Source organism: Pleuronectes platessa, chromosome 19 (genome assembly GCF_947347685.1).
Source record: "Pleuronectes platessa chromosome 19, fPlePla1.1, whole genome shotgun sequence".
NCBI lineage: Eukaryota > Metazoa > Chordata > Actinopteri > Pleuronectiformes > Pleuronectidae > Pleuronectes > Pleuronectes platessa.
The window spans coordinates 673,153-696,783 of NC_070644.1; the positions used below are offsets into that span (position 1 = coordinate 673,153).

Sequence of the window (23,631 nt, forward strand, 5' to 3'; positions counted from 1 at the left end):
ATTTTTGTCTTGTTTTAAGACTCCTGTTTATATTAAATACCTTTCTGTTCGTAACCTCTGCATCCTGGGTCCATCTCCTTCCACAAACCGTGACACATTCATGTTTATGTTCTGTTGGAAAAGTATGTTACAGTCCAATACCTATACAAAGAATTGATACTTGTTATTATAGGTAGTCGGTGGAAACTATATTCGCAGTTTCCTATTATACATCGGTGGGTGTACATCTTCATGTGTGGGTCCAGACCACCACCACGTGGCGCGTGCGCAAAGCGAGGCTCAGGGTCTCCCCAGATTTAGCTAAATAGTTACTATCTGCTAACTTGTCCGGTGTGAACCCGGCGTAAGGCTCATTCCTGAGATCGCCAGGACTACGGACGCTACTAACCCGGCTCCGCCGACCGGAAGTGCTCACAGGCGGTGTCGAGATCGTAAACAAACACAGGGGAAGAGAGGTGGGCTAAGGGCTAAGTTGAATCTAACTCCTCACCGGCTTTCTCTACCGAGCCTTTTCCTCGCCAATGTTCGGTCTCTGGCGACCAGAGGTGTGGGTCTGTGCATCTATGTGAACAAAGCTTGGTGCATGCACACTATCATCATTGAGAGTCACTGCTCTCCTAACCTAGAATATCTCATGGTTAAGTGCAGACCTTTCTATCTGCCCAGAGAGTTTACATCTACTGTTGTGTGGCCAGAGGGAGCAGACTCTGCACTTATTACTACTGTATTTATCCCACCTATAGTGTATTCATATTTATATATTTATCTTGCTCAATGTGTATTCATCCTACTTATATCTTACCACACCTCCTAATACTGTTCATATTCCATATCTATTTCTTACTGTGCATATCTTATTTATTTACATATTCCCCTTCAAATATGCGAACACTGCACTTTTACTGCCTTTATTGCACTTCTGGTTAGATGCCAAACTGCATTTCGTATAAGTACTTGTACTGTGCACTGACAATAAAGTTGAATCTAATCGAATCTAAATCTAATCTAATCACAAGATGTTATGCACTGGAACATGTTATTCCGATTTAAGGGACAGCGCAGAGCTGGTTTTTGGATTACCGTTTGTTAGTGTAAAAAAAATGTATGCTTTAAACTTTATACATGCTCTCTGTGCGCAACATTATCCCCACCCTGGTATCAGGGACCAAGAGTCAAACAGTTTCCAATTAGTGATCACTTTAAGATATCAAAAATTATAATACAAAAAATGTCAAGTTTTGATTCCAAGTACTGAGTGTTATAATCCTGTTATCACAAACATAGGCAGAAATAATGAGAAACATTGTCTTTAATTACCGCTGGGATTTATTAAATTTTATTAAATTATATCCATTTGACAGGATTTTTCCTCCATTTAGAAAGTGGGGTGCCATTCAGAGTCCAGTCCAGTCATTAATGAGAAGGTATACCTTTAGATTGGAACAGCCCAAAGGGACAGTTGCAAGCTGTTTTGTGAATGCTTTTGTGATCCATTTTTCACTGCCTGGACCAAATATTCAGATCGATGCTGGACTAGACCACTGATTCAGCTAGAGAGTCCCATATCTCTCGGATGGCGGGTGGGGGATAGGCATCTGTGTAGGTTATACATTAAGTTTGGTGTAATTACCACAAAGCCTAGGTTTTCTGTCTTTCCTTGGGATGAGGACCACTGGGGAGGCCCAAGCTGATGAAGAGGGTTCGAAAACTCATTCTTTTATCACATGAAGTTTAGCCGATAGGGTCCCTGCTTAAAATGGCACCTTATTGGTAGCAAAGATCTTGTGGATGAGTACCTCAGTGCATCCCAACTTGGTAGTGCATATATTAAAGTTTTCTTGCAGCTGAAGGAAGAGGGCTTCTTTCAATTACCTGAAGGCTCTGCATCAATGCTGGCCTGGGTTGACTTCCATGATCCAAGGGGGTTGATAGCAGAGAAGAAAATGATTGTAGTTGTAGTTGATGATTGTTCAAGTATACAATCTCGAAGAAGGTTGCTGCTGTTGCTGCTTAAAAGGTTGGATGGGCTTTGGATTTTTGCTCTTATACTGGGTACAAGAGTAAGGTGGTTGGTTCCCAACAGGATGGTTTTTTTTGCTACATGGCTGGAGGATGGTTGCAAAGTTGAGGCAGCTGTCCTGGACTGGTAAGTGGGAGTTATGTAAAGTACTTTAATGTTGTTGTTTTTTCCAATCCTTTTCAAGCGGCTGTCCTAGCCTAATAAGCTTGTCCAATGTGGCCAACCTCCTTCTCAGATGACAGGCAAGCAGTGGATGGGTGTTTTTTAGTTGAATCACATTTGCCTCTGTGATATCTAGCCTCCAGTGGCGGAAAAGGGATAGTTATACGTGAGCAAAGTCACAAATGCTTTTATTGTCCCCTTGAACCTTTGTCCGTACTCTCTCCTCTAGCTCAGGGGTTCCCAAACTTTTCAGCCCGCGACCACCAAAATAACGGTGCAAGAGACTGGCGACCCCCACCTACCCTGGATGGGGTATATAATGTTGCGCACAACCACGCCTATGCAAACACGGGCATTAATATAACAAAAAAGAACAACAGCCTTACAGCCATGATATTACATTTTTTAGTACAAATACGCTGCTAAAGAAGCAGCATATTTTGTGCAGAGAGTTCTCATTGTTCATTGTAAAGAGTAAATAGCAAAAAAAATTGTTGTTTTATAGGCTCAGCACCTACCTTAATGATGATTCTCTGGTCTGCCTGCTCCTCTAGTACGCTGTCAGCTGGGTAGGACTCAATCTGCTGGCGAATGGCTGAGGCAATGGCAGGGACAAAGGCCAGAGGATTCAGGTCTAGGTCGTCACACAAAATCTCTGCAAACATCTCTGGGGTCATCAGTTTTTCTGTGTTTGTGGGGTGTTGAGGTCAGAACAAAATTAGAAAGTACTACCCCAGAAAGAAAAAAAAATTCTAAGACAATGCTGTACATTTTGGATGTTGGCAAGCTTAATGACATGTTTACCATTCATGTTCCACGTGAAGGCATCTCGTAGTTTCTGTCCTTCTATCTCCATGTCCAGACGAATTGGAACCAGAGCCTCTACCTGGGCTGCATTCTCATGGATAACTGCAGGGTCATGGTCATCAAAACTGAGACACAAGACACAATGTTAGTTTACAATTGTTTAACCAAGAAAGTCTTAATATTGATCTGAATTCAAATATGTGCTTTTCTATATTTTCAATTATTTTCAATTCCTCATTTGTGTATTATAAGTGTGATTAGATTTAGTAATTGTTCATATTGTTAGGAGAGACGGCGTTCATCCCACTTGGGATGGGGCAGCTCTTTTATCTAGGAATATTACTCAGTCTATACCGTGTAAACATTGAGGTGCGGCGAAGGATCATCGTTCGCCAAAGGACACAATGTTGTCATAACTCCATTGTGCATTGTCCTATCTCTACCAAAGTTTTGTCAAATGATCACAATCATGACCTGAACAGCTCCATATATTAATATTAGTTCAGGATCATAGCGCCACCTACGGATCAGTGTGAAAATTAAGTTGTGGTAACATTGTCCAATTGACACAAAATTGCTCATGCTATATCAGAGCACCTATTTGAATAGATATATTAGTGTGTATGTAATAATAGTCATGGCAACACCTACTGGCAACAGGAAGTAAGCTTTGTTTTACAACTATCATTCGATTTACATAGAATTTTCACAGTCTTATGTGCAATTGATAGCGTGGACCGTAATGAGCAATTAGCCACAGTGCGCAAAACGCATGCAACGCGGGGACGTGCGCTTGGTCATGGATCGCTCTCTCCAATGACCGGAACAGGCTTCAACATGCGGGTGCTTTATTATATTCTTTATATTTTATGTTTAGAATTGTCAACACATTTCAAAATGAAGTTGTAAAGAAAAAAAAAGAAGTATAGGTAAAGAAAACAATTCACTTATACACAAAAATGAAATATTCAAAGCAAAACTGTATTAACAAGCCTTCTCACCACAGGGGAAAGGTCCTCTTCTTGTCACGTCCAATTCTGTTTCGGTTGATGGTGGTGGAGCAAGGCACAGCATCTAGATGGTGAGAGCTGTTGGGCAATGTGGGGACCCACTGACTGCTTCTTTTTGCTTTCTGCTCCCTTTACAGAAAAAGACAAAAGCATCACATAGGGGTCTAAAACGCCCAAAGATTTATAACATTCACATCACTTTCTCAATGCACATGTCAGTAAATGTTTGTTAAACTGTTGAATTTAAGTCTCTCCTGATTGAACTGCGGTTCGGTTGCTGTTATCCTCACATCAGGTACGGGTGGGTTCTCCTTGAGATAACATCAAATCAGCAGGGTGTTCTGCTAGTGATCTCAGCTATAAATCCTCTTATGCAGATTTTGGTTGGTGTCAAATATGGCGCTTATTAATTATTTTCTATGCCAGACTCGAATGCTAGACTGTTATAAAAACGGCTTTGCTGCTGATATTGTTGGGGATTTATTAAAAATTCAAGGCAAACTTAACCAGCATGGCTACCACAGCATTCTGCAGCGACTTGCCATCCCATCTTGTTTGAGCTTAGTGGGACCAGCATTAGTATTTCAACAGGAAAATGACCCCAAACACACCTCCAGGCTATATAAGGGCTATTTGACCAAGAAGCAGAGTGATGGAGTGCTGCGTCAGATGACCTGGCCTCCCCAACCACCCGACCTAAACCCAAATGGACTGGGATGAGTTGGACCGCAGCGTGAAGGCAAAGCAGCCAACAAGTGCTCAGCACCTGTGGGAAAACTTCAAGACTGTTGGAAATCCATTCCAGCTGATTGAAAGAAGGCCAAGAGTGTGCAAAGCTGTCATCGAAGCAAAGGTGGCTACTTTGAAGAATCTAGAACAGGGGTGTACAAACTACGGCCCGCGCGCCAACTGCGGCACACCATCCATTTTTAATTGGCCTGTATCAAAGTATCAAAAATATAATGGACTTTGACCAACTGTATTGCACTTCTTAGTTTAAACACTAGATAGCGCTAGTGCCTTGGTCAAGCATCTTGAGGCTGCATCTGCACAAAGCAAGCGATCGAAGAAACAATCTGCTCAGGGTCACCAGAAATGGCGGAACCGGAGAGACGCAATATGCAAGCAAGTGCAGAAAATGTCAGACTAGGTGGAAAAATAAATATTTTTTCATAGAAACCAAGGGGAAGTGTGCTTGTTTGATTTGCAATGAGAGTGTCACCTTGATGAAAGATTACAATGTACAACGGCATTATGAAACGAAACATCAGACCTTCACGTCCTACACTGGCGCTGAGAGCGGAAAGAGAAGGTAGAGCAAATGGCAGTTAGTTTGCTAACGCAGCAACAGTTCTTTTTCTGTGCAGACGGTGACTTCGTCAAACAGTGCCTCACTAAAGTCGTGGGAATAATGTGCCCGGAGAAAATGCAGGATTTCAAAGATGTGAGCATGTCCAGAAATACGGTTGTGCGGCGAATTGAAGACTCGGCTAACTTAAAACAGCAAGTGTCAGAAAGCTTGTGCTTTCGACTTTTACTCTATTGCATGTGATGAGAGCACAGATGACACTGCACAGCTCTTAATTTTTTTGCGGGGAGTTGATGATAATTTTTGCATTACGGAGGAACTGCTTGATCTTCGGAGTCTAAAGGGGACAACAACTGGGAACGACATGTTTGAAGCTGTGTCAGATGCAATTGACCAGGCTGGACTTAAATGGAACAAGCTGTGTTGAATTACAACTGATGGGGCTCCAGCAATGACAGGCGAGCGCAAAGGAATGGCCTCTATGGTGAGTGTCAAGGTGTGGGAGAGCGGAGGTGAGGCTGTCAAAATGCACTGTATCATCCACCAAGAAGCCCTCTGTGTGAAGTAAATCCAGCTTGGTGATGTGATGAACCAGTTGTGAAAAATGTCAACATAATTCGGGAACGAGGGCTTTAACACAGAGAAATTCATGCGTTCCTCTCTGATGTTGATGCTGAATACGGGGACCTACTCTACCATTGAGAAGTGGTTTTATTCCCTGAGATCAAATATTGACACGTTTTTTAAAAGAAAAGGGCAGACCTCTCCATGAGATCAGTGACCCTTTATGGTTGGCAGACCTGGCTTTTTTAGCTGATCTCACTGATCATCTCAACACCCAGAACAAGAGACTACAAGGCAAAGAGCAGCTGGTACCACAGATGTATGTGCACATGAAATCATTCCGTGCGAAGCTCCGTATCTTCGAGTCACAACTGCGCAACTTCAATGTAGCGCACTTCCCCACGCTGACTGAAATCAAACTCGTATTTCCAAATGTCAAGCTCTCTGATAGAATGGGAGAATATGTGTCTGTGATCACATCTCTCATGACAGAATTCACTCAGTGCTTCCAAGATTTTTCTGTCAGTGAGAAGGAAATCACACTGTTTGCGGCTCCGGTTTTAATGGATGCAGAAGAAGTGGAGGAGAATCTGCAATTAGAACTGATCGAAATTCAGTGTGATGATTCTCTGAAGAATCAGCATCAGCTTCTCTCCCTACCTGACTTCTATCGTAGCTTGGAAGAAGCCAAGTTTCCTCTGATGAGACGCCACGCAAATGAATGATGAGTCTGTAGGGCTCAACATACATCTGTGAGCAGACATTCTCTCTGTTAACGCTGAACAACAGCAGACTGAGAACCAGAATGACCGACAGCCATCTCCGTGACGTCCTTTGCATCTCAACCACCAAACTTACTCCTGACCTGCCAGCTATCCTTCAGCCCAAAGTGCAGCATCACTGCTCCCACTGAGCGCAACTTTCTACCCATTACAGGTGAGTTAAAAATATAAACAGTTTTCATTTGTTAATAAGCCCAATAACTTAATAAACTCAGTCAATTAAAGTTGATGAACATGTTTTAACAAATGTTTGTTGATGTGTTAGCAAGTTAGATAATCTATTCGTGTAATAAGCTTGAAATATACACATCCCCTATTTCTCTTCTCATCTCTCCCTTCATACAGGACAATGAAGGGGGATCAGCAACCTAATAACCAATCTGAGGCTGTCACTGAGACCTGCCAACTTTTTTGTAATAAATAAAATGAAAATCTACTAATGGAGAGCTATGATGGATGCTTTTTTCATTCAAACATTTTCAATTATCAAACGTAGTTTACCTGCAATTGATTGATTTTGCCAATATTAGTGCATTAAAAGTGAGGCAGTATACCTCACGTCTAGTGAGTGGCACAGTCCTTCGTATATATTTTTCTGTATGTGGCCCTCTGGAATTTTTTTTAAATAAAACATTCTGGTTTGTTGAGCATTTTTTTTGTTTACCACATAATTCCATATGTGTTCCTTCATAGTTTGGATGTCTTTTAATCTACAATGTAGAAAGAAAGAAATATAAAGAAAAACCATTGAATGAGAAGGTGTGTCCAAACTTTTGCTTGGTACTGTAGATAAAGAACTAAGTGTAAAGATGAGATAACAAAAGAAGAGTAAAAAAAGTGAAGAAAGTAGTAAGTGAGTCTTTGCTGACCATGGTGTGCAAGCAGTGTACACCGCGTTCCACATTATTATGCAAATTACACTTTGCTCAGATTTTCCTAAATAGTAATGCACAGCCCGTCAGTATAATTTTCAAGTGATCAACTGTTAGAATATAATTCAAATTTTATTGAACAAACCTCCCAATGATAACAGTATTTTTTTCAAAAATAAAAAACTAAAAATACAGTGTTCCAAATTATTATGCAGTGTTTCTGAGTTTCAAAGTTTCAAGATATTTTATAGGTTGTAAAGAACAAAAAATTGTCATTTGTTGAATTTGCAGCATTAAGAGGTCATATTTACTGAAATCAAAAAAAGTTTTAATCAAGAACATCTTAACAGGTCAAGTTACATATTAACATAGGACCCCTTCTTTGATATCACCTTCACAATTCTTGCATCCATTGAACTTGTGAGTTCTTTGATAGTTTCTGCTTTAATGTCTTTGCAGGATGCGCGCTCACACAGGTGAGCAACCTCCCACCAGCGGACAGAGAGCATGTCTCATGAATCACCTGAGAAGCAGCTAAAAATATCCGCGTTTTTTTAAACGCTCCCAGGTGGATGATGGTAACAGCCACTCTCCTGCGAGCAGCAGTGGGAGTAGCTATCCTGCTCTGGGCTCAAGTGTTGCACGCCCTCCCCCAGACAAGGATCTGTCCGGTCACCACCGGATGACAGGTTTTGACCCAGCTTGGCTGTCAGAGGAATACTCCCCCTGGCTGTACAAGACTGATCTTGGTAAGTTTTAGACCGGAGGCCGAAGCGCTGCGCCGCGCAATTCTCAAGCGCGCAGGCGCCTGGCCGTTCACACGGGACGCGTATTTCTCAGCGCCGGTCAGCCCGCGATTCTGCTTTTTCCGCTTGTTGTATTTAACCGTGAACGCACCACGCCTCGCCTCGCAACCTCAGCCTGAACCCTTATTAACCCCACTGCGTCACTTCATAATAGCAACACTAAAAACCAAATCGATGTTGTTAAGAAGCTGGTTAGGAAAGGGATGACATTACTAAGTAACACTTTAATCTATCACCGTTTAATCTATTTTCATCGGACCATTGTTCAAAACGAGCAAATCTGACGTGAAAAGATTTTTATTATAGACGGAATAGGGGATTATTTCAGTTTTCTTTATGGTTTAAGGAATGTTCTGTCGAAAATGTAGACAGCATAAACAGACAGTTGTGAGAGGAAACTAGACCCGGCCATTTATAGAGTCTCCCTGCCAGTCCTACAGAAAGGACAAACTGGACAAACACATGACGTCTGAGCATAACAGAATAACTTATCAGCGCCGGTCAGAAATTCAATGTACAGTTCACGCTGCCATGCCGCGTGGTCTTCACCTTCGATCTCCGTAACTCTCTGAACTCACTGGCTGCAGTTGATCAGATCAGCTGCGTGTCTTTGTCGCACTGTGTGTCCGCAACTGGCGGTGGAGCTGCTGGTTTATCTACTGTATTTCCTTCAATACAAGTCGGATTAGGAACATATGTTGACTTAAGTATAAATAAATAAGTCAATAAATGCATAAATAAATAAGGAATAAATAAATAAAGACAGAAATGTATAAATAAATGTCTTAAATATATTTCCACATTTATTTATTTCCACATTTATTCATTTCCACATTTCTGTGTTCGTATGCTTGTTTATTTATACATGTATTTATTTACACATGTATTTATTTATTTATACCTAAGTCATGTATGGTGTGATGTCCTGTCATTTTAGTTTGTTAAGTTTCAGTCCCATCAGTGTATTTTCTGTTTCCTGTTTTATTTTGTAGTATCTGTCCCTTGTGTGTGTTTCGGTCTTTACTTCCTGTGGTTGATTGTCGTGCCCAATCCTCATGTGTTTCACCTGTGCGTAATTGCCCCTTCCTTTCCTCTGTATTTAAGCCTCTGTGTTTCCCTTTGTCCTCGTCGGTTTGTACTCGTTGTCTACTCGTTGTTTTCTACCCGTTTCCACACGGGTCAGATAAGGTTTGTTTGTTCGTTCCTGCTGTCTCGACCAGCTTCCTCGTTCCTTGTTCTCCCTGCACCTTGACGCCAGAGTTACTTGTGTTAGTGTTCCTGTTTGTTTTTGTCTTGTTTAAAGACTCTTTTTTTATTAAATACCTTTTTGTTTGTTACCTCTGCATCCTGGGTCCATCTCCTTCCACCAAACCGTAACAGAACAAACCGACCAAACTATGGACCCAGCAGAGGTTAATTTATTTTTTGAAAAAGTTTATTATTTTGAGTTTTTGGTGTACGAGCTGGAGGATGGATCCTCAGATACTGCGGACACCCTGAGGGAGATCTTGGTGGTGGAGGCCTGGCTAAAAGATCGCCTTTGGGTGAGCCACACCTTCCGGAGTTGCAGGAGAGGTTGAGGAAGCTGCGCAGCCATGCAGTCCGATCCTCTAACCCGTTTTATGGAACCCGCCTGGCTTTTGGTGGACCCCGCAGCCTGCAGCAGAGGTCTGCGGTTGGTGGCAGAGGTCGGAGCAGTGCCCCCGCATCTCTAAGGCCAGCTCGCAGGCACCGCCCTCCAGCCGTAGTCCTGTACGCTGGAAGCGGAGGGGTCTTTTGGGGACCCCGCAACCTCAAGGGGTTTCCTCTGGCGGGTTGCGGACATTGGAGAGGGGGGATCCACAGCAGATGCCAATCCCTCCAGCAGCATGCTCACAGGCACCAGCCAGCTCCAGTCCCTGCCCCAGTGCCTGCTCCGCGCCGGAGGCTCTCGGCTGACGTCCCCTGTTTTTCGGCGTCGGAGATCCTCGCGGTGCCAGCTCCAGTTCTTGCCCCACGTCCGGGGTTGAGGTCAGAGCTCTTGCCCTCTGCCCCTGACTGGTCTTCGGGCCACCTGCCCGTGGAGCTCCCGTGCTGGGCTCCGGACCGCCCTTACGAGCCTCAGAACTCTGACTTTGAGCGGCCACGGCGCCGCCCTCCCGAGCCTCAGAACTCTGTCCCCGAGTGGCCACGGCGCCGCCCTCCCGAGCCTCAGAACTCTGTCCCGGAGCGGCCAAGGCGCCGCCCTCCTGAGGAGCTCCCGTGCTTCGTCCCTGTCCGGCCTCAGGGCCATCCACCTGAGACATTGTGCCAGGTTCCTGAGCGGCCGTGGTGCCGTCGGCCTGGGACCCTGGGCACCTCCCGGATTCCCTCCTCCGGTGCCCCCCTCCTCCCACCCGTCTCGGTTATGGACCGTCTGGAATCCAGTCCTTGAGGGGGGGGGGGGGTACTGTGATATCCTGTCATTTTAGTTTGTTAAGTTTCAGTCCCATCAGTGTATTTTCTGTTTCCTGTTTTATTTTGTAGTATCGGTCCCTTGTGTGTGTTTCGGTCTTTACTTCCTGTGGTTGATTGTCGTGCCCAATCCTCATGTGTTTCACCTGTGCGTAATTGCCCCTTCCTTTCCTCCGATTTAAGCCTCTTTGTTTCCCTTTGTCCTCGTCGGTTTGTACTCGTTGTTTTCCACACGGGTCAGATAAGGTTTGTTTGTTCGTTCCTGCTGTCTCGACCAGCTTCCTCGTTCCTTGTTCTCCGTGCGCCTTGACGCCAGAGTTACTTGTGTTAGGGTTCCTGTTTGTTTTTGTCTTGTTTAAAGACTCTTTTTTTTTTTTTTTATATTAAATACCTTTTTTGTTTGTTACCTCTGCATCCTGGGTCCATCTCCTTCCACCAAACCGTAACATATGGTCCTCCATAGGAAAGGAACTAAATGTCAGGACTTACAGCCCCTTTAGATCAAATTAATGAATTGAGTAACCCTGGATTGCTTTCACTTTGAAAAATGTTCAGGAATTGTTCGAAGCTTAATATTGTGCATTGAACAAATCCTGTACATGAATTGATATTAATGGGAATATTGTGCATTGAATAGATAAAGTTATGTATATCTATGCTTGTACGTTGAGCATTTAACACAAATGACAAATGCTTTTTTTGGGAAGATATCAGGGTGGTCGATCTCAGTTTACGTTTGGAATTAAAAGCTGATTTTGGGCTTGAAAAGGTTGGTGACCACTGATCTACACTCAATATAATAATGACAAAGTGAAAACAGGATTAGAATTTCTTCAAAACTATCAAGAAGGCAAAAACTATTCCTTTGCTGAAATTTGCATTTCAGTATGTTGGCAGATGCTCTCATACACAAACAAAATTAATAGTTTAAGAAAATAAATTACCTGAGGTAAGCTGGGGGCTCCGTGCTGATGGACACTGCCTTGTATTTCTCGTCATTTCCCTCAAAGATCTCTTCACATTCAGATGCCTTCAGTAGAGTTACACTAGTGGCTATAATAAGATAATAATTCATTCATAAACATATGTTATTACAACCTCTGGACCTTACAGACAAGGATTAGTACAAACTCAGTATACCAAGTTCCAGTTACATACAAAGCCACTCACCATGTGATGATGCTACAATTTTTTTCCTCTCCTCCACTGAGGCCAGCCTCCTCCATAAAGATGGGTATCTTTTATACAAAGAGCCTCTGAACATGCGCAAATAGTTTCCAACCTGCAAAGTAGAGGGAAAATCTTTGAGTAATTCCATAATTATTATTAGGCTAATAGATTGAAACTTGTTGAAAACAAAGTCTAATAATCACTACTGGTATTCTTAATTACTCACAAAATGAGTATAGTATTGATGCAAACACAGACAAAACATTTATGATACAAAAAAGCTCTAAATTGTGACGAAATGTGACTCTTCACTTTCCAAGGAAACTTGAATGATACCTTTATAACTACCAAGTTTACTGTGCCTGCAATCATTTGACACAGGATCACTGGCTGGGCTCAGCAAGCTGTAGGAACGCATGACTTTATTTCTTGGCCTTTGATGGTGAAACTGCACCACTTAGTGTAATACTACAGAAGTCATTTTTGCTACAGTATGCACATCTCTTTCCCTAGAGAAGAGCTAATGAAGGTCAGATGAAGCACTACAGTTGACTGATTTCCCTGTTTTCTTTATTTTCAATTAATGGTGTTTTTGCACCTTCGGTCAAATGTGCTCTTACCAGATGGGCAGCTCCTGAACCAGCTCAATAGGTAGACAGATTCGTCGTTAATCTAAGACTCCTCCATTGTGCATTCTTGGGCAGGACTCTTAACCCATAATTAGCCTTGTCCGACACTGTATAAATGATGTGATAGAAAAAGCTCTGTGTAGGAAAGCACTGTGTGAATGTATGTGTGAATAGATGAATATGACTTGTACTGTAAAACGGTTTGAGTAGTCTATAAGACTAGAAAGAGCTCAATACAGTCCAATACATTTACCATTGTCCATGCAGTGAAACACAGAAGGAGAGGTAACACTAACAACAATAATTATTTCCAATGTGCGTTCACTCTTGTCAACAAGCCCAGAAAAGCTGATTTGAGGTCCTATGCTTATCACAAATCCTCACATTTGGGGAAAAAATTACCAAAGCTAAATCCTTCTACCAAGAAAAGTCTACATTAGGAGGCGTAAAAGAAGAGGGAGAACCATCATAGGTTACTCTACCACTGGAAACGTCCAGCAAAATATGAGCCAGAGTAAACATAAATGCCAGACAGCAAATATATAATCATGATGTTTTATTAATAGAAGTGTAATGTGGAAGTGACTATAATTGTCATACAGCTATGCTAAAAGTACATATTTATGAATAATATATGATAAGATATCCTGTGATTATGATAAATGGTTTTAGCAGTGTTTTCTAATTAAATGCAATGGCTGACATAGATAAACACTTCAAGTCATTGGAGAACCACAAACCTTTTGTCCAAATCTCCCCGGACAAGGCAACTATCGACCAGCATAACAGGACAAATCAACATTGAGTCGTACTGCATAGCCAGTTTGAAAATAGATAGAGGCACAACATCAACATATCCAGCTCACCAGAAAAAGTTGATTGCATGCGACCAAACATTTTAATTAAGGTATTGCTGACATTAAAACATTTGGTATAGGCCTTTCCTACTCGTCCAGCTGTCAACAGAGTTGTCAAACCCCCGTAAGAAAGAGGATGACCCTGTACCCCCGTTTATTGCACTAATCTTACACTAGACCACTGAGTCTGAGGTTATTTTTAGGCTAGCAAGGGGGCTGACTGTAATTCATTCCAAAAAACACATACCCCAAAAACATTGATGTCTCAAAGAGAAGATCAGCATACTCCAATGGCATATCTAGACTAGGATATAAAGCATGTGGATACACAATCACATTCACAAAACACGCTTACAGATGAAAATAAACAAAATTACAAGCTGAGGTCTCATTTTATATGATGCGCTCTCCATCCCGTGTGACACATCATAGGCATGCTCAATGCACATGTATATGAACATAGACACAAGCACAAAATACAATGAAAGATGGAAAGAAAAGTATAATGTTACCTTTACATAACACTTCATTTTTATTTCTGCCCATTTTGTTTTCAATGTGTTGGAGCCAATGCTCCAATCACTGACACGTACAACTGATCTTTATAAAAACCTGATTAATTCATATTTTGTTCCTGGTTTAAGGTGATGTAGCCTCTTCTGCAACAATGAAGTTAAAACACTGCTGTACGTCATAATCTGCTGGAAGAACTTCTGTCTGCAGGAGTTTGCTAGCCTGGATACCAGACGAACTTAGCCCAGCCCACAACATTTGAGGTCGGGAAGTTCGGTCTGGAGTCGCTCTGTTGGGGAGAAATTATGCCCGAAAACAGAAACTGTTCGGACCAATCAGATTGTCAGGGCGGGCTTTATACGATGATGGACAGATGATCAACAGTAACGTAATCAACCACGTCATCAAAGTGCGCTTGAGTTGAATTTGTTTTCAACAAACATGCCTGCCGCTGGAGAGCTGAGATGTGTAGATGCTGCCATTGAGTCTGTTTTAGAAGACATCGACAGCGCATTCATTTTGAAAGAGGAACAGAGAACGCGGAGGCGACGCCAAAGCGCTGCGCCGCGCTAATCCGTATCGCGCCGGCGCTTGGCTGTTCACACCGGACGCTGAAGCGACACTGAACTTCCGGGCAGCGCTAATAATATCACCCGTTGATCCAGTAGTATTCAAGCATATACTTACTTGTTGCTTCAACATTAAGCAACAGCGTCCCACATTTGTCTTTTTTGGTGTTGTCTTTATACAACATGTTCCGAGGATCATACAACGCACTGTACTTCTCCATTTCAATTATTGATTTAATATCATCCATGTTGAAGAACTTCTCCGCTGTTTGCTCCGTTAAATGTCGGGTGTCGAGGGTAAATTACGTATTCTCCACTCAAGCCTATGTGGAGAATACGTAGCCCCCCCCCCTCTCTCTTTTTTTATCTTTATCAATGCTTGTGTGGCTGTAGTGGATGGGCAGAGGGGGACATTTAATAATGTCATTGGTAAAATTAAAACTCCAGGACAACAGAAGAGGAGTTCAAAGTATGGGATGCATATTTGATCATTTTTATAATATAAAATATGTCATCAATATCGTTTAAAATAATTTTCAGCGTGTTTCCTGGGGCGATACGCCCGTGTCAAGCGTAAAAAATAGACTCGACGCCGAAACGATCGCTGCACGGCGCTAGGCAGCCGCAGCGCGGCGCTTCAGCCTCCGGTGTGACCCGCACAAAGGTTTAACATGGGAGTGGATGGGAGCCAGCTGTTTTTCAAGGTTTAGCGCTGCGCTTACGCCAAGCTTTGGCGTCGCTTCAGCGTCCGTTGTGAACCCGGCGTTAGTAAATAACTCACAATGCGTCGCTTAACATACGTCACATACTACGTTGCTCTGATTGGTTGTAGGTCTATCCAATTGAGACAAGAGGAATTTTTTTTCCTGGTTCGGTTGAAACACGCCCCATATTCACAGCCCAATGGAGCGGTATCAGACTCACATTCTGACTAGAATTGTGAGTAAAAAAAATCTAAGCAAAAAAATGTCAAACAAACAACTTTTAGGTACAAATATAACCATCTACGGAGTTTGGTCCAGCATCTTTTATTTTTGAGCTTCGCACTCTTTCGACGTGAGCATGAACGCGATCTGATTGGCTAGTGCCTGTGCTGTTGTATTTGCATGAAAAGGGCTGTGAATCGGTGCCCAGCTTGAGAGAGCTCCTGTGTGTAGCTGAATGTGTGCATTGCTGACTGAAAGATAACGTCTTCTGCCTCAATTTATCCGTTAGCTACCATATGTTGGATGCATGTCAATGTGTATCTAAAGAGAATATATACAATCCTGGTTCTGAAGAAGTGAATTTTGTGGAAGGTACTAAACTAAAATTTAGTTTGAAAAAAAATAAAAGAAATGTAAAAATTTGTCTTATCAACCAAACATTTCGCGACCACCCTGCAGTACCCCCACGGACCCCCTAGGGGTCGCGGACCCCCTGTTGAAGACCACTGGTATACAGTGTTGCAGCCAAATCCAGTACAATTAAAGTAACTAAACCACTTCTTTCAAACGTAAGAAAAACGTAAAAAACATAAAATGCCTACATACTGCTCCTGTGGTGTCATCCAAGTGTCCAAATTTGACCCAAAACAGCGTCATTTACTCCAGGATTTTAGTCTAAATGTCCGCTGTTCTCCTCAGCCCAGCTCAACCACACAGGATTGCACCTCTATGCTCTCGCCAAAGGTAAATGGTAAATGGTAAATGGTTTTGTATAGCGCTTTTCTAGTCTTGATGACCACTCAAAGCGCTTTACAGTACAGTTTTACATTCACCCATTCACACACACATTCATAAAGTGCATCTATTCGCAGCACTTTGATATTCTAGGGGGGGGCATTCAGGGTTCAGCATCTTGCCCAAGGACACTGCGGCATGCAGATGGGTCAGACTGGGGATCGAACCGCCGACTTTCAGGTTGGAGGACGACCACTCTACCCCTCAGCCACAGCCGCCCCAAAGGGGCACGATAATGAGTGAATTTTAATTATTGGGTGAACTATCCCTTAAAGCAGGGGTGGGCAATTCATTTTCCCGAAGGGCCACATGAGAAACATGGACAGTTGTGGAGGGCCGGACCAATAAGCTGAACTTAATTCTACTCATATTAATTTGATAAGCTTCTACAGGTAAGAGTAAATGTTATGGTTAGGCAATGAAAAAGTGAGGCAGGCAAAGTAATAACGCCAACAATATATCACACTTTAATCAACATTTACAAGAACAGTTGTGAACAAAGATCAGCTTTAAATTAACTTTATACAAAGTGCTATTACTATTTGCATATAGTCTAATCACCCCATTTGCGTTTTTTTTTCTTGTTAAGTGAGAGAAATCTAGTCTGTTTTGGGCATGAACGAGTGCACTGAAGTCAGGTTGAATATCTGAGGTGGATATGCGAAGGACAGCTGACAGGTGATCCTCAGTGAGAGAGGATCTGTATCTGGATTTGTTAAACTTCATCACAGAACATGTTTGTTCACATATGTAAGAAGATCCAAAGACAACCAACATCTTCTGAGCATGCCTCCTCACGTATGAAAAGTTCTCCTCTTTGAGAGAAGAACAAACATTAGCAGTGATACTGACTTAAAGTGCTCTGCCAGCAGTGTACCTGCGGAGGTGATCAACTGATGGTGGGGCTTCTTTCAGTGTTGGGATGTGGTTGAGAATGTTACCCTCCAGCTGGCTTGAAAGAAACTGCAACTTTCTCATGAAAGTCTCACCAGGCTGTACATTTCATGTGCAAATAGGCCCTTGCCTTGCAGCTTGGTATTTAGCTCATTCATTAATGCAGTGACATCAACAGCAAATGCAAGATCTTCCATCCAGTCTGCATCTGAGAGCTCTGGGCTGTCCTTGCCTTTCTTTTCACAAAACTCTTGAATCTCTGCTCTCAGGTCCAATACTGTTTTAAGCACTTTGTCCAGACTGATCCATCTGACAGCTGTGTGGTAGCCTATGTCCCCATGTTCAGTCTCATGCTCCTCCAAAAGTGCAACAAACTGTCTGTGATTCAGCTCTTGCCCTGATAAAGTTAACTAATTTAGTTAAAACATCAGTAACATGATTCATTTTTAGCACTGACTTACACAACACCTCCTGATGTATAATACACAGGGTTCACTTCATACACATTTTTAACCCATGGATTTCCATGACTTTTCCATGACTTTCAATAACTTTAAACCAACTTTCCATGACCAAACATTTTGTGAGATCTCAGTGTATACATGCAAAAGAGACTAAATTTAGTATTTAAGCTAACAATGAGAATTTCAAAGCATACAGTAAACCTTGAATTACACAAATGAATGAGACAATAGTTTGAGTGAGGTCTGTTGTAACACATGGCATGTACTTTTCCATTTGTAGCCAAGCATGGTTAAATCTACACTTCCCTGGCATAGTGCATTATCTCACCTGCTTCCCCACCGAACATTTCAATTAGTATGAGATAGTACGCCTGCTTATACTTTGAGCGTATTTCTTTTAAAAGCATATGAATTAATTAAAACTCAGCGTAAATGAACGACATGAAAATATGAATATAACAAATCTCCATGACCTATCCAAAACTTTTGGGATTTCATTTTTTCAAGCACTTTTCCAGGACTGGAAATAAACCTTTAACAATTCCATGACTTTTCCAGGTTTTTCATGACCGTGGGTTAATTTCCCTCACTTTATCTTGCATCCGCTTCAAAAGTCGTCCTTTTTACTGACCGCATTGCTGCCAGCTCCTCAGTAATCGCAAAGTCTTTTGTCATCCCACGTACAAAGATGAGTAACTAGGCTGTGTCGCGGACATCCCAGCTCTCATCCAGAGCCAAGGAGAAAAAGTCAAAATCGACTACTTTCTTTAGCAGCTGAAGCTCGAGATTTCCCGCGATGTCCTCGATCCTTCTCGTTACTTTTCGTCCGTAAAAGTCTCTCCGTGCTTTGTCTCGTAATGGCGGTTCAAATTGTAATCCTTAAAAACAGCGATCTTTTCTCCACAAACTAAGCACACGGCTTTCCCTTTGACTTCAGTAAATAAATACTTAGCAGTCCTTGTCTCGTTAAAAACTCTATCTTTCTTGTCTTAAAAACGTGGGCTGACATTTTTGCGGACTTTAACAGCTAACTCACATCTCTTCTTAACTCTGTTCGCAAACACATCATCCGCTCGCGGCATTCAGGATGTACGTGAGGTTTATGTTAAAAAAAGGCACCTTCAAAATAAAAGAAATGTTGTTGTATTCTCTGCATGATGTTCACTTATTTACGTGTGATTCCTAATATTCCGTTGACCTCACGCGGGCCGGCCACAGACAGCCAAAGGGCCGGATGCGGCCCGGGGGCCGTACAATGCCCAGGTCTGCCTTAAAGGGACACATTTTAATGTCAGGTTTGAACAAGTACTCAGCGCGCGTCACTTGTGATTAGAGATGCACCGATCAATCGGCCGCCGATTAAAAAAGCCGGTTTTATATCCAATCGGCCACAATCGGTGACCTGCCGGTCACTGTTGTAATTTCCGGTTTTCGTCCGATCAAACTCACCCGCATGCGCGGTGCGTAGCAGCTCAAGGCGCCCAGAGCAAAACAGCTAAAAACTAGCAAGACTCGGGAAGAAAACATGTCGCTGATTTGGACTTATTTCACTGTGTGCCAGGACGACCCAAAACACGCTGTTTGTAATGCTTGCAAGTCAAAAATAAGCCGTGGGGGATCAACGCCTAAGACATTTGGAACAACAAACTTAATACGCCACTTGGAAAAGAAGCACCCAGGTGTGTTTAGCACATATAAGGACACTGCCGCTAAGAGGAGGGATGCAGCAGAGTCGCAGCAACCACAACAACCCTCCACCATGGCTGCTATGTTCGACATCAACACTGAAAAGTCCAACGCCACCACTAAGAAAATAATGGAGTTCATGGCTCTGGACGACCAGCCGTTTAGCGTAGTACAGGATAAAGGCTTCGTAAACCTGATGAAACACCTGAGTCCACGGTACAAATTACCAAGTAGGCGGTACTTTTCTGACACAGCGCTGCCCGAGTTGTTTGAGAGAGTTTCAAGCCATATACACAAACTGCTGGACGGCACTAAATCCCCGGTCAGTTTCACAACGGACATTTGGACTTCTAACGTGAGCTTAATGTCAATGTTGAGCCTGACTGCTCAGTGGCTGGATGATGAATTTGAGCTACATCAAGTCCTTCTACGCTGTGAGGAATGCCCCGGGTCCCACACCGCCGACAATCTAAGAGCCAAATTTGACAAAATGTTGGCGGAGTGGAAAATCGATAAGAAGAGGGTTCATGTCGTGTTGCGTGACAACGCTAGGAATATGACCAAAGCACTGGATGATGGCAACCTCCCCAGTCTCCCGTGTATGGCACATACACTACAGTTAGCGGTGATTGAGGGACTGCAGTCTCAACGCTCTATCACTGACGCTGTGGCAACAGGCAGGAGAATAGTCACGCACTTCAAACACTCATCGCTAGCCTATTCAAAACTCCACGCTATCCAGGAGGAGTTGGGTCAACCCACGAAGTGCTTGCAACAGGATGTCCCCACGAGGTGGAACAGCACATTTTATATGTTGCAGTCGCTGTTGGAACAGAAACGTGCCCTGGGCTTATACGCAACAGAACACGAGCTCCCGGCCGTACTCACCACAAATCAGTGGGGGTTAATTGAGAATTTGTTGAGCATCCTTGAACCTTTTGAGGAACTCACTAAGACAATTAGCTCCTCGTCAGCCACCGCCGCAGTTGTCATCCCTGAAATCACCGCACTGAAGCGCCTTTTGGGGAGAGCAGCAGACACAGACCGTGGTGTGGGCACTGCCAAAGCCACGCTGTTGGAAGCAGTCCAGAGAAGGTTTAAAGACATCGAGAAGAATCCACTGTACGCTGTGGCCACTGCTATGGATCCCAGGCAAGTTATAACTTACTGCTAATAATGTTAATCAGCCCACTACTATTCTTAAATGAATAAGCATTTGCTACTAAGCTATAGGCTAACGTGTTTGCATGGGTATATCAAAACATAAAATTATTAAAACAAAAAAAAGGTATTTTTTGTTGGCCTTTTAGTGCCTGCTTGTGTATGTTCAGAGTGCACAACATTTATGTATTGCCTGGCTAATGTGGCTATATAATAAAAAATAAAATTCCTTTTGTCTGTTGATACAGATACAAAACCTGCTACTTCTCAGCAGAAGTAAAGGATGAGGTGAAAAGGGTGCTTCTGAACATGCCGGACACAGTGGACACCAGTGCCAGCAAACCCACACCTGATCAGCCTTCTGGGGAACCTGCAGCCAAAAGGGCAAGTCCACTGCTTTCGGTGCATGCTGAGATACTGAAGGAGAGTGCTAGCAATGAGGAAGAGCGACTGCTGGGCAGCCCTTCATCTGTGCAGTTACATCGTTACCTCTCCGAGTTGCCCATCAAGAGATCTGAAGATGAAACTGTAAATGATGTACTGAAATACTGGCATGAAAACAAAACACACTACCCTGCACTTGCCCCGCTTGCCCAAGCCTACCTCTCTGCTCCATGTACAAGCGTCGATAGCGAGCGCTTGTTTAGCTTGGCTAGTAATGTCATAGACGAGAAAAGAAACAGGCTTTCTGGTGAGAAGGCAGAGATGCTTCTGTTTGTGAAGAAGAACCTGCCATTGATGGTTAAGTGATTGCATTGGGAGTGGGATGGAGTACTTTGATCACAACCTAAAGCTACCTGTTTGTATTGATGTTTTTTTTTTATCCCATATTATGATGCACTTTTTTATTTAGAGAGGTCAAAGGCCTGAAATGTGCAATTTACTTTGAGAACCAGTTTATTTTCAGTACATAATAGTGCACTTTATCTTTTGTTTGTATTTATTTTAGTTTTATCCTAGTTATTGACCTGTAAACTGGACTGAATGTCAGTGTTCAAAATAAATCTGCTCAGGAGGCACTGTTGAAACTCTCACTCTATTTCTTATTTGTGATGTTTTATTCTTGAAAAGGGGAGTTATGATAGCATATAGCCTACCACTAGTTGTGGTTTTAATTGCAGTTATATAAGCAAAATGTTGTCTGGGAGAAGGGTACTCAAGCCAACAAATATGGTGTCTATTATATGATTATAGTTATTTCTTAGAAATTCGGTATCGGAAAAAACGGTTTTGGCAGGTCAGACCTCCTTAAAAACCAGAAATCGGTATCGGCCAAGAATTTTGCAATCGGTGCATCTCTACTTGTGATCGGAACTATCAAGACAGATGTTAATACCAGGTGTGTTTGGGGCCTCTGAGAGACCAGCGCGAGACCCTAAGCGTACCGAGGCTGGACAGGCTGCCTTGGTCGGCCAAGGTCGAGCAGGCTGTACCGGTAATGATCCCTCCACAGGTTCACCTTCAGAAACCTTGTTACGGGTTTTACTTCATCTAGATAGTCAAGTTTGATCGTCTTCCTGGCACTCTGCCAGGGCCGTTACCGACTCTGGCGGGGCTGATCCGTGGACCTCACTAAACCATCCAATCGGTAGTAGCAATGTGTGTACAAAGGGCAGGGACTAAGTCAAGGTGGGCACATTCCCCATCCATTTATTTCCTTTATAATTATTCAGGTGCTCCTGCAGGAGCTCGGTTCAGTTCAGTCTTTATTATTCTGTCTGAAATCTGGCCTGCAGCAAAACTAGACTGTGTCCAGTGATTCTTTTCTCTGTACTAGTACTGTGTTAACATAAGAGGAACTAGTTTCCTTTTGCTGAATTATCATAAGGGGAATTGTGTATCATTCCAGCTACTGATTAGAAAGTGAGAGGTCCATGTTAGTGATATTTACAGACTTGCACTAGTCCAATACAGTGGGGCAAAAAAGTATTTAGTCAGCCACCAATTGTGTAAGTTCTCCCACTCTAAAAGATGAGGCCTGTAATTTTCATCATAGGTATACCTCAACTATGAGAGACAAAATGAAAAAAGAAAAAAAAAATCCAGAAAATCACATTTTTAAAGAATTTATTTGCAAATTGTCGGAAAATAAGTATTTGGTCAATAACAAAAGTTAATCTCAATACTTGTTACTGTTATATACCCTTTGTTGGCAATGACAGAGGTCAAACGTTTTCTGTAAGTCTTCACAAGCTTTTCACACACTGTTGCTGGTATTTTGGCCCATTCCTCCATGCAGATCTCCTCTAGAGCAGTGATATTTTGGGGCTGTCGCTGGGCAACACAGACTTTCAACTCCCTCCACAGATTTTGTATGGGGTTGAGATCTGGAGACTGGCTAGACCTCTCCAGGACCTTGAAATGCTTCGTACGAAGCCACTCCTTCGTTGCCCGGGCGGTGTGTTTGGGATTATTGTCATGCTGAAAGACCCAGCCACATTTCATCTTCAATGCCCTTGCTGATGGAAGGAGGTTTTCACTCAAAATCTCACGATACATGGCCCCATTCATTCTTTACTTTACAAGGATCATTTACCATGCTTCAAAGTAGGTATGGTGTTCTTTGGATGCAACTCGGCATTCTTTCTCCTCCAAACACGACGAGTTGAGTTTTTACCAAAACGTTATATTTTGGTTTCATCTGACCATATGACATTCTCCCAATCCTCTTCTGGATCATCCAAATGCTCTCTAGCAAACTTCAGACGGGCCTGGACATGTACTGGCTTAGGCAGGGGGACACGTCTGGCACTGCAGGATTTGAGTCCTTGGCGGCGTAGTGTGTTACTGATGGTAGCCTTTGTTACTTTGTTTAATTCATTAAAAATAGTTGAAGTTTACCTATGATGAAAACTACAGGCATCTCTCATCTTTTTAAGTGGGAGAACTTGCACAATTGGTGGCTGACTAAATACTTTTTTGCCCCGCTGTACTATTTGAACTTCAGCATCTGGGGACACATCTCCCTGCCAATCCCGACCCACTGCCACAGCAGCAGGTGCAGCATGTTGCATGTGTCCAATCACACTCCACTCCAATCATAACCCCAGGACCATAACCCCACGTAATCTGAACCAACACAGAACTGACAAGTATCTTCAGAGCAATGAGTGTTGAGGTCGGAGAGGATAGTCTGTTTTGCCTTTACAAAGTCTGCATGTTTTCACCGATCAGGAGCAAACGCCTCGTCTCTGAGGTCAGA

The 23,631-nt window shown here is 42.8% G+C and overlaps 1 protein-coding gene across 1 annotated transcript in view; it reads right to left on the minus strand.

Moving 5' to 3' along the window:
• The window catches only part of LOC128424892 (SWI/SNF-related matrix-associated actin-dependent regulator of chromatin subfamily B member 1), a 35,072-nt gene that overhangs the window by 8,185 nt on the left and 3,256 nt on the right, over window positions 1-23,631 (minus strand). The window contains exons 2-6 of the mRNA XM_053411327.1: window positions 11,936-12,047; window positions 11,710-11,818; window positions 3,991-4,128; window positions 2,987-3,114; window positions 2,701-2,867 (exon numbers count right to left, since the gene is read on the minus strand). Coding sequence (XP_053267302.1) covers window positions 2,701-2,867; window positions 2,987-3,114; window positions 3,991-4,128; window positions 11,710-11,818; window positions 11,936-12,047 — 654 coding nt within the window. The remainder of the gene's footprint in view (window positions 1-2,700; window positions 2,868-2,986; window positions 3,115-3,990; window positions 4,129-11,709; window positions 11,819-11,935; window positions 12,048-23,631) is intronic.